Source organism: Sander vitreus, chromosome 19, assembly GCF_031162955.1.
Source record: "Sander vitreus isolate 19-12246 chromosome 19, sanVit1, whole genome shotgun sequence".
NCBI classification, from domain to species: domain Eukaryota; kingdom Metazoa; phylum Chordata; class Actinopteri; order Perciformes; family Percidae; genus Sander; species Sander vitreus.
Window position 1 is genome coordinate 2,838,922 of NC_135873.1, and position 15,645 is coordinate 2,854,566.

The 15,645-nt window shown below is 41.2% G+C and overlaps 1 protein-coding gene across 1 annotated transcript in view; it reads left to right on the forward strand.

Moving 5' to 3' along the window:
• The window catches only part of shroom4 (shroom family member 4), a 69,934-nt gene that overhangs the window by 14,167 nt on the left and 40,122 nt on the right, over positions 1 to 15,645 (forward strand). The window contains exon 2 of the mRNA XM_078275543.1: positions 11,728 to 11,879. Within this exon, the coding sequence (XP_078131669.1) occupies positions 11,728 to 11,879 (152 nt within the window). The remainder of the gene's footprint in view (positions 1 to 11,727; positions 11,880 to 15,645) is intronic.

Below are 15,645 nucleotides of genomic sequence, written 5' to 3' on the forward strand. Positions count from 1 at the left end.
TTGCATCCAAATATACCTTCATGCATATTAAACAATTCTCTAAAGCAGTGGTCCTCAAAGTGGGGTCCTTGAAGGGGTTCCATGGGGTCCCCAACACAAAGGGGAATCATTTATTTTCACAATAATTTCATCCATAAGTAACAGAATGACAGATTGTATGACTATTTTGCTCATGGGTTTCATTCAATTTCTGTAATAAAACATCTAAAAGCAAAAATTCTATCAGGTACCCCGGGACAAAGTCTTATCATGTCAGATGGGGGTCCGTGGTCTAAATTGTGTCAGTTTAGGGGTCCTTGATGTGAAAAAGTTTGAGAACCACTGTTTTCCTGTTTCTGTACATGTAATATTTTTCTAGATTAAGTGTCCCAAATTGCAAAACCAGATTAGAAGAGGGTTTAATCTGTGTTCATGTGTGTTCCTATTAGCTTGCAGCCTCAGTGTCCTCATAAAACCTCTCAAAGTTCAACCGCTTTCATTTGTGTATTTGTTTCATCCCCAAGAGCATTAATCCATCCCTAAAATGGAATTCCCCCCCTTTTGGTGTGTACATGTACACAAACCTGTGTGCGCGCATCTGAAAACCAGACTATCACACTGCCAGAAAAGTGTGTATTGTCTCTTTTAGTGTGTGACAGTCACTTGAGTGTGTGAGTGAGGTTAAGTAAGGTATGTGTCACTGTTTGAGTGTCAGGCTTATGGTGGATTAGAAAGACCCAGTTGTGTGTATGCGAGTGTGGTCAGGTTGTTGTGATGCATTATGGGAGATGGAGTGTGTGTTTTTATGATGTATAGATGTGGATGACGGCTGAGGGTGAAGGTCTGACAGGTTGCCGTGTCTTCAGGGTCGGGGGTTGCTGTGCTCCTTTGCTAAGCATTCTGGGTAGTAGAGCCTTGATGTGGCCGACAGCTCAGGGTCTGTAATGAGGGGCTTGTTTTCACAGATTAAGTCAGATTTTGATGGCATTACTGGAGCTTAAGGTGGTAAGAACGTCTTTGGTGAAAAGCAGTTGGGTTTCTGCTGTGGATTTCCCAAAGATCACCTGTCAATCAAACGCTGTGGGCGGCACAGTGATGTCTGTTTTCTTTGTAATGAAGATTCTCTTCTTCGTCTACGTCGGTTACGCTTACCACTCGGCTCCTCTTCTCTTGATTCAGTTGTATTTTCTTGACAGGAAAGAGCTGCTCGGCCCTGTTTTAGAAACCTGTTTTCATAGACCCTAGACCCCTTTTACTGGGGCACGTGCCCCCAGTAAAATCTCATGTGTGAAACCATTGTGGAAAGCCGGCATATTTTTCACATTTAACGCAATGAATTAAGGATTTATTTTGGCCAAAAACCTGAGGTGAGCTAGTAAACCTTGTCTGCTCTGAGGCAGCACAGTCGTGCTAAATAACAGTACTAACAGCTAACGTTAGCGGAGGTAACATGGAGATTCATGGTCTATTTTGAAAATGACAATTGAGCGAAGTAAAATTATAACCTGATGTGTTCAAATGTAATCTTGTAAAATGTAGTTTTGGGCTAGAAAATTAAATAAACACACTTATTCAAGGAGATAAGCAGATGTTTTTATATAAGCTTGGAATAAATAGAGGGAATTGTGACCATTCCAAAAGCTGCATTTGTTGTCAATTTCTGAAACTTTATTGACATTGTTGGATACATATATTGTGTATTTTGATATGTACTTCTTTAATCTCATTCGTAATACAAAAGTAATAACTAGGTTCTCTGTCAGTCGGTGTTGGTAAAGATGTTGTCCGAAATGGCTTTCCCTCTTGGAGATATTTTCCTTGCATCATAAAGTGCATTTCGTATATGTTTGTTATTGTATTTTGGGTTCATTGTTATTGTTGCAGAATAAGCCCAGTTTCAATTTCAGCAGCACCCCTGACTGTTTTAATAGACATATAAAATGTATACAAATGCATGTTTGAGAAGCCAACAACATTAAAGTAAATGACATTGAACACTAACATCTCTCTTTTATGTATTCTTCCTTAATATACCCTCTTAAAATATGAATTGAACTTAAAGGTTGCAGCTCTATCATGGCAGTAAAACATAAGATGCCGTTAGTTACTTTTCAATGTGTTGTCGCTTTTCTTCTCACGTTGTACGCCGCCCGAGTCGGGGGACTGTTTGATCAAAGCAAAAACAAGCATCGCTACATGACTTGGCACCTCTTCAAGCAAGAGGAAAAGGGGGCTTTTTAATTTTAATTTAAAATATTTAGTCTCATCCCCGGGAGTGCGGCTAATAAAAATATATACGAGTGAGGAGACCCACCAGAAAGCGGTCGCAGCACATTTTGAATAATTGGTGAAAATATTCTGGATTAAAAACAAACGGTAAGAAACCGCTGAGTCAGCTCGAGTGTTTAGATATAAAAGGTTTGTGTATAAGTGTAGAAATGCTTGAATTGTCCTTTTATAGACGTCAAGTGGACACAGCATGGACAGTATTGTTCATTACTATACTGTATGTTTTCCATGTAGATGTTTTAAACCTTACTACTCCTCGTTGATCTTTTTGAGATCAGCAGATCAAGTCGCAAAAAAAAGTCTGATTCAGACTATTTAATCAGCATCCATTCAACGTTATTATTTTTATATACACAGAATTTATTCTTGTGAGTTGACTGTGATCCAACCTATAGAATCACTCAGAACATTTGATGATGATGATTTAAACGTGCAGGATCAGGAAACCGGTGCTACAGTCTTGACTAAATCTGCAGCGGGGCTCAGAAAAAGGTACAGAAAAGGGAAATTTGGGGGGGCGCCTGGGCAGCTCACCTGGTAGAGCGTGCGCCCCATGTACAGAGGCTCAGTCCTCGCCGCAGCAGCTGCAGGTTCAAGTCCGACCTGCTGCACTTTGCTGCATTTCATTCACCCTCCCTCTCCCCTTTCACGTCTTAGCTGTCCTATCAAATAAAGGCCTAAAATGACAGAAAAAAAAGAAGGGAAATTTGGTATTCCGGCTCCGCTTGCACATCATTTTTAGTGATTGTCTCTTACTCGGCACAAGTATTTCCCATTTTAATCATCTCAAAAGTCCACCCAACCTGCACATAACACTGGTTTAACAGTATGAAGATCGTTTATAACGGCTATTCTGCACTGTTTTATTTGTTTTATCCTGACCTCTTGTTAACTTTTTTTTGGTGCAAAATTGCAAGAACAAGCTTCACCGACATTATGATTTTGTTGTTCATTTCTGAGTTTATTTCCAACTACACACGTTCTCAGTTGAACATCAGGGACATAAAAAAAGAAAACGTAGAAAAATAACCTTCATTTTAACACGTCACAAGGCTGCCCTTTAACAATAGTTTCTAAGTAAGTCAAATGTATGATGGATGTTGATGGAAAGCAGTGTGAGCTGTGAGGATGTGTGAAGTGTGACCGTGTGGATGCTACAGGTCCATCTCAATGAAGGGGAGTCTGTCAGACGAAGCCACGAGAGGCAAACACATCGGGGGGGGGATGTAAAACCACGGAGAAGCATTCCTCCTCTGGATGAAACAAACTGAGAGAGAGCGAGAGAGAGAGCGAGTGAGAGAGCGAGCTTATGTTCACAAGCAAGTGAGCGTTTGCTCACATGTTGGTGTTCATCCTTGTGACTGAACCACACAATGTTTCTGTGGTTTCCTGTTTGAAATTCAGGATGTTGGTTACTAATGGTAACGATTGATTCGTCAGTGTTAAATAATAATAAACAAATAAACATAGACCAAAACTGGACAAAAAGTGCAACATTGCTGCCTGTGGAAACCCGGCGGAAAGGGCTGCAAACTTCACCCAGAAAGGGCTTCTCTGTCTGGGGCATCTTTGTCTTGTTTGCTTCCATTAATGATTCCCAGGGAAGAGCCGTTAAGGACCACACACCCCAATAGTTGCAACATCAGGGATCAATGGACTTAGACTGCGGTGGTATACATGCAAACACACACACACACACACACACACACACACACACACACACACACACACACACACACACACACACACACACCTAGCAGTTGTTGTGAGCGTTTTTCTTTTTCCATCTCTGCTGTTCCCCTCCTCCCGGCCTGATAAGGCCTCGTGTGAGCGTGGGTGTGAGGAAGGGAGGAGAATCTCATGAGGGCTCAGACTGGAGGGCAGAGGTTGAAGGAGGGTGTGTGCTCCGGAGAACTTATAAGAGAGCAGATTTGTCATGTGTGCATTATGTGCATCTCCCTGTTCTCACACATGGAGAATAAAAACTCTTAAAGTGCCCATATTATGAAAAAAATCCCTTTTTCTGGGATTTGAGGTGTTATTTTGTGTCTCTGGTGCTTCCACACACATACAAACTTGGAAAAAAAACAACATCCATGCTGTTTTGAGTGAGATACGGGTTTCTGAATGTGTCCTGCCTTCAGTCTCCGGGTGAGCTGGTCAAAATCTGCAGGGCCGTCTACGTCATCGGCCGAAACATTTGGTGTGTGCTAGCCACTTTAGCTAATACCACATCAGCTAGCTGTTTCTCCAACTTCGGTCAGCACAAAGCAGGATTAGCCGGGAGTCTTCTTCTAAACGAGGGCGCAATTCCTACTTTGCGTTGAATATGTATATGTATGTACATGTAAGTAGTTCTATACAATTTCTTTTGTAGATTAGGGTGAACTTGTGTGTGTTGTAGCGGTGTTTTGCCATTGAGAACGAGGTGGCTAACCGCTAGCGGCGCTAGCTTCTAGCTAGTAGTCCTTACCTAGGTACTGCGCATGTGCGACTCCCAACAAAGATGGAACAGAAGTGAGATGCCTCACTCTGTAGCTAAAACAGAGAGCTCAACAAACAGGGTGAAAAGAGGAGCTGCAGCAATGTGCAGTACAACAAATACGGTGTTTTTTGAAAATTAAACCATGTAAACCTATTCTAGTACAACCTCTAAATACAATTTTGAACCTGAAAATGAGCATAATATGAGCACTTTAACGTTTAAAGATAATAGGTGCCTTGCTTTACCTGTAGAGCCGCACTGAGAATTTAACGCTATGTATTTGTTAGTGACAGCTGCTGTTGGTTAGTCAGGAGCTTTATTGTCCTTTGTATTTGGGAGTTGCACCTCAATCCCTAATATAGTTGGAGCCTTGCCTCTCCCACGCACACGTTGCAGTAATTCTTGCATTCACAGTCCCTGCCCTCATTCTGCAGAGTAGGTCAAACAAAGAATGACGCATACTTTTGACTTTAAGCGGTTCAGTACCAACAGTGGAAATTAAGGTGAATTCAAACTACTATCTAAACAGGAAATGTGGGAGAAACTGGGCTCTACCTTCAGAGCTGTATAAAGAACTGGCAGCGTCAACCTCCAGCTCCTGAGCCATTTTTCCATATTGAAAACCGCTGTTTCCAAATCCATTTTCACATTATGTTTGGGAGCTGAACAGTGGCAGCACAGACAATAGCCGAAGCATGAAGCTGGTGTGCAGCAGGGGGTCCTGGGAGCCTCTCCTCCTCCTCTCCCCCCCAGGGTCTTTGTTCTCGGGGGGATTCCTGCAGGGTCCCAGAGCATGTGTTGACCTGTCAGGTTGATGGCTCTATTTAGAGCCCTGCCGCACAAAGCTCTATCTTTAAATGATCTCCTTAATGTTTGTTATCATCGTCTCCTGGATCATAAAGACCCTACAGCACATGTGTCAAACTCACTTTTAAATCTGATCTCGCATTAATAACTTCTTTTAAAAAGTATTCAGTCAGGCTTTTTAAAAGGCCCAAACGGGAAGCAATGGGGCATGAAATGAACATTTAATGATTTTATAAACAAAATAGAAGTTTATTTACTTCCGATTAGACTTAGATACTTAGATACTCTAGAATGATGTTTATTGTATTGTCATGTCAGCTGCAAAATACCTCATTACAGTTTGTTTTTTTCGATTGCTTAAGCGCTATTTTGAGAACAGGGACCAGTTTTTCAGAACACTAGACACAATTAGCACAACCACACACCCAATTAGCAGAACACCTCAGACCCTTTGCAAAATGAAACACTCTTGCAAAAACTATACACTTATTTATAAAAAAAAACATATTTTGTTACCATATGAAACACACACATTTCATATGACTTTATTCAGTTTGAACCAGTTATACGCTGCTGTTGCTAACCTAAAACACTTTTAGCAATTCTAATTCTAAGTGATTAGAGTACTGTAAATGAGGTACACGGAGAAAGTGCAAATATACAATAAGTTCACCAAACACTACACAAGACCAATGCTGCAGACTGAGGAAAATATAATGTATTTCTCTCCATATACCCAAATCAGTCAACATGGAAAATCACAACAACAACATGTCCCAGTTTTCTACAGCAGTGTGCTTAACATTGTTAGCTCAGCAAACAGCAGACAAACATAAATACTGTGTCCAGTACAGGTTACAATTACAGTAAAAACAAACAAAAAAGATCTAAAAAAAACCTGAAAATACAGTACAGAAACTACTGGACTGACCTGCTGCATTTTTATAGTGCTTAAACCTGATTGGTGTGTATACAATTAAGCAATCATGTGGTTACGCACCCAATGGCTGTGTTTCTCAGATTGGCTCATAGGTGTGGTCATTTGACAGTCAGAATTGCAAGGAAGTGACATCATGATATACTTCTGGCTGTGGCTTTTATATACTTATCCCCAGTGAGCAGGTATAATTAGAGAGCGATAATAAGAGAGTTTATTATAGGCGTGTGTGTGTGTGTGTGTGTGTGTGTGTGTGTGTGTGTGTGTGTGATCAATTATCTTCTTTAAACTTGTTTCATTCAAACATATGACACATTGATTCCGATATTTTCCAAGCCTGCACAAATCCTCCTTTATTCTCTGGATGTCTTTATGTAAACAAATGAAAAACAGTTTCCTTCACTTTATTTCTCGTCAACGGTTGTGTGTCTTTGTGTGTGCGTGTGTGTATGTGTTGTACAAACACGTATGTGTGTGATTTCAATTTTTGTATATCTCCACAGTCACTTTTCCCAAACTCTACTCACTACCAGAGGTTTTGAGCATCTTTTCGTGTGTGTGTGTGTGTGTGTGTGTGTGTGTGTGTTACAGTGTCCCATGCTTAGTGTTGCATGTGTATATGCACACTGTTTTGCTTTCAGACTTTCTTAAAGCTGTGTTATCCAACTACTAATTTTCTCTGTCTCAACCTTTCAGTCAGTAATGTGAGGTTTTACACATGTTTAGGCACCGCCTTGCAATGCCACACACACACACACACACACACACACACACACACACACACACACACACACACACACACACACACACACACACACACTGCTGTAGAATAATTTTGTATCCCACTGTTAATGATCTTCAGGCTGGAGCTGATCGTTTCAGTTTTTGATAAAGAGGCTGTTGTTCGATGCTGTGTGTGTGTGTGTGTGTGTGTGTGTGTGTGTGTGTGTGTGTGTGTGTGTCAGGTGATAGCCTAGTGATGACAACCTGTGACCAGCAAGGCAATTCCCGTTTTTTTTTTCCAGTGCACAATGACGGGCACCATGCCACTGTACACATACATGCACACACACCCGAGGCCATGAAGTCACCCCTCAAATCTAAAAATAAAAGGGTGTGTCTGACCTGTGTGTGTGTGTGTGTGTGTGTGTGTTTCTCAGCACATAAAGAGGGCATTCTTCTTCATCTCGGTGCCTGGTGTGACCTCACCCTGTCTGGTCTTCCCACAGCAACATGGCGCACACACACACACACACACACACACACACACACACTGCACAGGCATGTAGGTCATACTGGAGTGAAACTGAGCTAAAGTGCTTTGAAACAAACCTGTCAGAAACAGCTGAAAGAGTTTCATTAAGTACATACAAGAATAACTTCTAGCCAGGGGTGGGGCAAATAATCAATCATTATTGATAACCTGGCATCAGTAGAGTTGCTTTCTGTCTCTAGTTCAGAACGTTTGTATCTGGAAGTGCTCTGTTTCTGCCAGTTCATCTTTTTGCCAGTTTATTTATGGCTATTCAATGTTTGAATGATGACACATATTGCTGAGTGTGTTTTAAAAGGCTCAGACTCTTTGCAGTTTGTTACACAGTGATTTCTAAACACTACTGAACAGCATTGTAATGCAGCAAGTTAATATACAAATCATTCCTGTCTTTTAGAAACGAGAGACATGTTGCTCTAATTTTACTAAAGTAACATTTTGAATTCAGGACTTGTAATGGAGTATTTGTATACCAGTAGTACGTCGGCCGTACTTTGTGGAAACAGCTGCTTCTAACCCCTCCTGTGTGAAGAAGTGAGCTTTGGTTAATGACTTCATCAGACACACACACACACACACACACACACACACACACACACACACACATCTGCCTATAATAAACTCTCTTCTTACCGCTTTCTAATTATACCTGCTCGCTGGGGATAAGTATATAAAACCAGCTCTTCCTTCTTTCCGATCTTCTTTCTCCTTTCCTTCCACCATTTCATCTTATCTTTTCTCTTTACCGTCCTCCCTTCTTCCTTTTTAACTCATGTATTTTTCCTTTGTCTCCTCCCTTCATCCTCATGTGCTTTCTTCCCACCCTTCCTCCCTCCTCATACTTTCCTTCTGCCTTTCCTCACCCTTTTATCGCCATTTGTCTTTCTCCTGCCCTTCCTCACATCATCCTCACCACCTTTTCCTCTAAGGCTCCCCCCCCCACATATTCATCACCTTCCCATCCTCCCTTTCTTTTTCCCTTCTTACCGGTACTTCCTTTTGTTATAACTGACAGATTACTTTTGGAGCTAACGCTGATACGCGGAACCAGCAACCATCTATTTCACACTTTCTCAAATGCAGTCAACTCATGCCGGAGTCTCTCTTTGTGTGAGTGTATGTGTGTGGAAAAAGCTAAATTTTTATGTGCATGACCCCCCCCGTTCTTCTGTTTCTCTGTTTTCCTTTTAATTTATCTTGGGAGTCAAAAGTCCATTCTATTATTCAATCTAGATTAAAAGCTTCAAAGCATCAGCCAGGTCTTGAACTGGATCCCAGTCCACCTAAACTGGTTTAAGAAATGTCAACTGAAGACTTCAAACCCAAACTTTGTGATAAAGCTGCCCAGATTAAATGTGGTTGCCTGCTTCTGGGTTTTCCATGTTTGGAGTGGTATTACCACAGGATTAAATTTATAAAATATTAACCTTTTTGAAGTCAGTATTCGTGACCACATTAGGCCCAAGAGAACAGCAGAAAGCTAACATATGAAAGATCTTGATTTATGTTTGAGTTGGCTCACAAGGCAAAGTTCCCACTGAGCGTCTGTAAAACCCTAAAAGCGTAAAATCAGACCTGTGTTTCCATGACATGCATTCCCTTGATTTTGCAGCAAGTGAATGAATGAATAAAAGATGGAGGGACAAGCCTGCTCTCTATTCTCTTACCGTATAATCAGGAATATTTCCTTTTTATATGCCCATGAAGCATCTTTAAACTGCACTTTTTTGGTGGGTAATGGTGGAATTCTCCATGGTTCTATATCTGAAAGGGATGGTTAGATACAAAAATGCTGACCTGCCCGGCGACCCCTGAAATCCTGATCTGGCTTGCTATTTGTTGAGTGTGAAATGAGAGAGAACACTTCTTTAAAAACCACAGTAATCATTCAATGTAATCCTGCCTACTCCTAATGGAATCTGTCATCCATAAAATAAAGCCGTACAGGTACAGTGTTTCCTCTATGTTGATTTTGTAGTGGCGGCCCACCACGGCAAAATTTCTGCCACCACGGTATCAGAAATAGGGCTGTACAAAAAATGTAGTCGCGGTTGCCTTTTAAATGATCCTGCCGACATAATGCACCCCCCTGTTGGCTGCCGCTCACATTGCTATTTAACAACAAGTAGAACTATTCAGAGGTTATTGGGCCCGTCCAGTTTAACTCCACATACTGTTGTGTTGATGTAGTTTATTGTCAAAACGTTCGCTTTCTTCCGAGTCGACTATTAAACGAACAGCTCCACCAAAAACGTCACTGCGGTGGGTCCATTGTAAGTGTAGACCTGTTGTAGATGTTAAGTGCCCTACAGTTCCTCCAAAAATACAGTTCAATCACAACTGAAAATATGCCTCATTGTGTGTTATTAGAGGTGAATAAATATATTTGTTTGTGTTACAGCAAAGTGTCAGTTCTGACGTCAAACATTTTGCGGCGGGTGGGGGGTTGTTGTTCAGACAGACCTGCCCCCACTGCTAAAAAAATAAATAAATCCTAAAGGAAACACTGAGGTACTTTATTCTCACACCAAACTCCATTCCAAAATGAGACAATTTAGCCCAAGCACTCTAAATATGTCTCTAGACTCTTCTTATTAGATGCCTCCTAAATAGCATTATATGCTATTTAGGAGCATATAATGTATGCCTACATTGATATGAACATAGGTTTACAGTCTTGGCTTCTTGAGTAACCCACTTTTGGCAATACACTGTACACTGGGTTAAACAAAGTCCTGCATAAGGGGCTGAGATGTTGACAGTGGGTTGTTGTAGCATGGAAATGTGTTGCTGCGTTTATTTTTGGTTTATATACCCATTGCAAAAAAGCATTAAGCATATGTTTTGTAAATTTAGATTCATTCATTCTTTTCAAAATACTGCGTGGGTCCCCCATGGACCAAGTACTGACATGTTGGTTTGCAAACATAAATGTCTAAAACAAAAAAAGATAGTGTATTAACTTGAATATTTGAGTATCGGGGCTGGCTATTGTTTGACATACGAGTGTGAAAATGATACACACGTTTCTGTACTGAGACCAAAACATTCTGCTTTCATAAATACACCAACCTTTCTTTGTTGCCATTTTACACCTTTTATTGAACAGATGAAAGTGTAGAGACATACTGGAAATGGGGAGAGAGAGAGAGGGGTCGATTTAGTACCGACAAACGCAGTATGTTGTCACACAGGAAGTGATAATTTTTTAGTACTCGGACGAACTGGGTCGATATAGTGGCTTGAAAATGCATCGCAGTTCTAGTTCCTACACTGCAAGAGGATGTTGTCACAGTGCTTTTAATATCTTGGAATTAAACCACTGCAATGTGACGTTAGCAAATATCGTTTCCTTTTTGAAAAATAATCCCATCCACCACTGATTTCTGTTCCGTTAGGCCCACATCTTTTCCTGACGTTGGTCCAGTCGGTAGATCGGTTAGTCCATCTGTGTGCGTTCCTCTCTTTCTCTCCTTCCTTTCCATCCTTTTCCTTCTTCTTGTCGATGTGATTCATGTCCAACCTCACACCACACACTAGTCAATGTTTCACCCCTCGGCAGCCTTAAAAAACACACTGAAACATCCCAGCAATGCATTAACAACACAGACTTCACCACTGTGTGACCCACAGTCAGCACTGTGGCAAACACACACACACACACACACACACACACACACACACACACACACAGTCTATTATAGTGGAATGTGATGGGTTTATGTGGGATGTTTGGTTCAGGCTGTTTTGGAGATGCTCATTAGGGCGCTGTTGCCATGGGGACAGAGACAGTCGGACAAAAATGTCTTCCAAAAATGGGTTTAAAAGGAGTCTGCTTGGCAGCGTGGAAGTATCCTTGAGTGACTTTTTTTTTAATCTTGTTTTTAAACTGAATGTGCTTCTGTTTGCCGTCCAACTTTTTCTCTTTTTTTATCTCAACCGATTCTTTGTCTCCAGATCGAGGATGGAGGGAAGGCCGCCCTGTGCAAGAAGCTGAAAGCCGGCGACGAGCTCATTAACATAAATGGATCCGCCCTCTACGGCAGCAGACAGGAAGCCCTCATCCTCATTAAGGGATCGTACCGGATACTGAAGCTCGCGGTCAGGAGGTAAACACTCCACAACAATGTGAAATGGATGCACAGAGGGCTCGTACATTGTTGACACGCACATGAGATATCCGCACGCACACAGATCCTTCTCCTAAATAGTTTCACAACTTCAAAGTGAATACTTGAGCATTTGTCTTCCGAAAAATAGATGTGCGTTTGTCGGCCGTTGTTTAGTTCTTCTTCTCGCCGGCACTCAAGATGTCTTGGCGTTGAATCTGGGAAGGAAGGTGAGGGAGGAGACGAGAAGTAGGGGACTGTGCGTTTCCTGGTCTGTTAGGAATGTTGCTAGCCTGGCATACAAACACACTATCAGAGCAGTGTTTCACAGGAAGTAACCTTTGACCTTCAGGGTGTCACAGAAAGGAAGCTGATAAACTTTGATGTGCGAAGAGGAGTGGATGTCTGGGATTGTGTTCGTGTTAGAAATCATTTGGAATAGCGTTTTCCTTTGCAGAATTATTATGATAATTATAGAACACAACAGTGTTTTTCATCTTTATTCTCTTCATTGTAGCCATTCTGACAATGCGTCATGCTAACTTTGCTTTAACTTTATTTTTTTGGGCATTTTTAGGCCTTTATTATGACAGGACAGCTTAGACATTAGAGGGGAGAGAGAAGGGAATGACATGCAGCAAAGGGCCGCAGGTCGGAGTCGAGGACTGAGCCTATGTATGGGGGCGCGCGCTCTACCACGTGAGCTACCCAGGTGGCCAACTTTGCACTCTTCTTCTCACACTGTTGTAGAGAATCAGGAAACGCTAAATCTGACAAGAAATGTATTACATAAACACCCACAAACTAGCTTGCTGAATTAGCGTTTGTAGCTAATTGCACTGGGATCTTACTTTGTGTGAAAAAGTTAGAAAATCCTTGCACTCTGGGAAAACGTCTGGCTTTTCAGCAGCTACATGCTCCACTATGTTCACCAGCTATTCTCAGTGCTTGGCAAGTATTGCACTGTGGTTTTATCAGAGCTTTAATCAGCTGTAATCACCAGTAAAGTTGTGAGCCGTAAAAACCAACAGCTGAAAGATGCTAAAAAGCTTTCAGAGTCAGCTAAATCATCACTATGGTGGTCTTTTGACCAATTATTAATATGAAAATATGATCGCGAGCAGCTTTAATGTTTGTTTGCAGCACCCTGACGGTTGTTGGGTGAAATAAGCACTATAAATTGTTGCTCGTTTCTGTTTCCCACCCTGCTGCTCCCAGCACGGCGATGGTGTTTTTGGCTCAGGAAGCAGAACTAATGGCAGGAATATTTCCACTCTGTGAACTAAAGTCAAGTCGGCGTCTTAAGGTTTGTTGCGTGAAACTGCCTTGCAGATCTGAGGTCAGACGTAAAAGCATATCAGCTCAAGTTCAAACAATATATGCTGATCTCTAGGAAACATTTTCAGTTTAGCACTTTCTTATCACCCAGATGTTATTTAGATTTTTCTCTCTCTATTTTAAGGACCTACGTTTAAGGACCTAATTTGACTCCCCTGTCGGCTAATTATATATATTTATACACACTTTTGCTCGCTATCACCTCAATCATGTTGCATGTTCCATTAAATTACCCTTGGTTCTAGCAGCAAAGATGTTTAAAAAATACACTACAATAATATATATATTTTTTTAGATAGAGGTTTCTTCACTATGAGTTGTGTTCACAGTTGCATCTTGATGTATAAATATATATGTCTCTCAATATTTGTAATTAATTAATTCATTAGTTCAGGACTTGTGTTGTTGCCACTTTAGTGGATGTAGGTGGAAATGCTGCACATTTAAAAGGTTTACAGGAAGTTTTAAATACTGTATTACTTTGCAGAGAAAGCGGGGGGGAGTGTTTTATGTTTCTCAGCTTCTCTACTCCTCTGATACTTTCAGTAATTCTCAACTAGACTCAGACTTAAAACCAGTGTGGAAGATTGTCTTCTCTGGACAGCTAGAGACAGCTGTTTGTCAGCAACACGTCTTGTTCTCAGATCTTTGAAATCAGATCCAGGAGTCAGAGCGTTGCTGGGTTTTCTGCTCCTGTTTCTGCAGCAGGCGGACCCCCTGTCTAATGCTGTTAGACATACACATACAGGCCAGCTCACTCACACACACACACACACACACACACACACACACACACACACACACACACACACACACACACACAGAGTATAAATTCATTCACACAGACTCAGACATAGATGGACGCACACGGATGGATTTAGGAATGTAACTGGTTATGAGCATGCCACCCAGTTATATCTCCTGTGTGTGTGTGTGTGTGTGTGTCAGTGTCTGGTATGTGCTGCATGGCTGACTCTGAGGGGCTTTCCCTGCGTGTGTGTGTGTGTGTGTGTGTGTGTGTGTGTGTGTCTCTCTCTCTCTCTAAAGACATGTGTGCATTATTATCCATACGTGCTCCACATGTGAAAGTAACAGTTGTTCCTTTCTGTTTATTCTGTGTTTATATTCTGTTATTATTTGGCAGGGGGCTGAGCCAACAATTTCATTGTTCGGTCTATAAAATGTCAGAAAATTGTGAAAAACGCCCATCACTTTTTCTCCGAACTCAAAAACACTCCAGAAATATCCAATTTTCTGTCATAGACGACAAAGAAAACTAACAAGAGAAGCAGCTATAATTGACTTTAAAAGATTAAATGAAACGATTTATCCATAATTGAAATAGTTGCTAATGTATCGATAAGTTAACATTAAACACTTTTAGCCTGGTAACAGCACTTTTTAAATTTTTCCTGATGGGATTTCAAAGACTTAAAACATTAAAAACATCAAATTTGGTCTTAAAACACCTTTGAGAATAAGGCCTAGTAAAGATGACATTCAACTTTATAATTACCTTTAATATCTGCTAGTTTATGTGAAAGAAATCTGCATGTTTTTATGTGGTTTGTGTGTGTATTACTCTCTGTATGCCTGTATTAGAGCTGTTATTTGTATTTTGGCAGGAGCACTCTAACCATGGCCACCCCGCACATGAGTTAAACTCCCTTTGATTGACAAGTTACTGACACTAATAGCCAATCACGGCTTCAGTATTGGGCGGGAGCCTGTTGCACTTTGACCTCTGCCAATCATGCCAGCTCGGTTTCAGTCATTACTGTAGGAACAGGGAATCGTCTGGAAGGTACTGTAGGAGTCTGCTGCCAGACAACACACACACACACACACACACACACACACACACACACACGTCGCTCAGGGATGATGAAATGCTCACATTTGCACACTTGGCTCTTCTTGTATAGTTTTAACAGTGGAAAATGGCCCTTAGTCAAAAGCCAAAACTAGTTACCACCTCTTTTAATAACACAAGGGGACTGTTGGTACGGTAATGGCATGTGAATGGATGGACCTCTTGTTTATTTTTCTGACTCAGTAGCTCATTATTATTAGGAGTGTAAAAACTGTGTGTGTGTGTGTGTGTGTGTGTGTGTGTGTGTGTGTGTGTGTGAGAGATGTAAGGGGAAATAAACGTATTGGCTTAAATGTCAGCATGTGAGTAGCATGTTATACAAAGAAGAAACCGTAATAACATTAACCAACACAGGCATCATCCTGAGGGGTCAGCAGGCGAACAAGCTACTTACAAGTTTGCTCCGATTGCAGTTTTCCATTTCTATTTCATGAATGAAAGACAGATGAAAGATGTCCTTATGAAACCCTGTCAAAATAAAAGATTAAAAACAAGTGCAGACATTGTTATCCATGCACTTCCAGTCCTGCCTACAACAAGTACAGCAACAGGAGC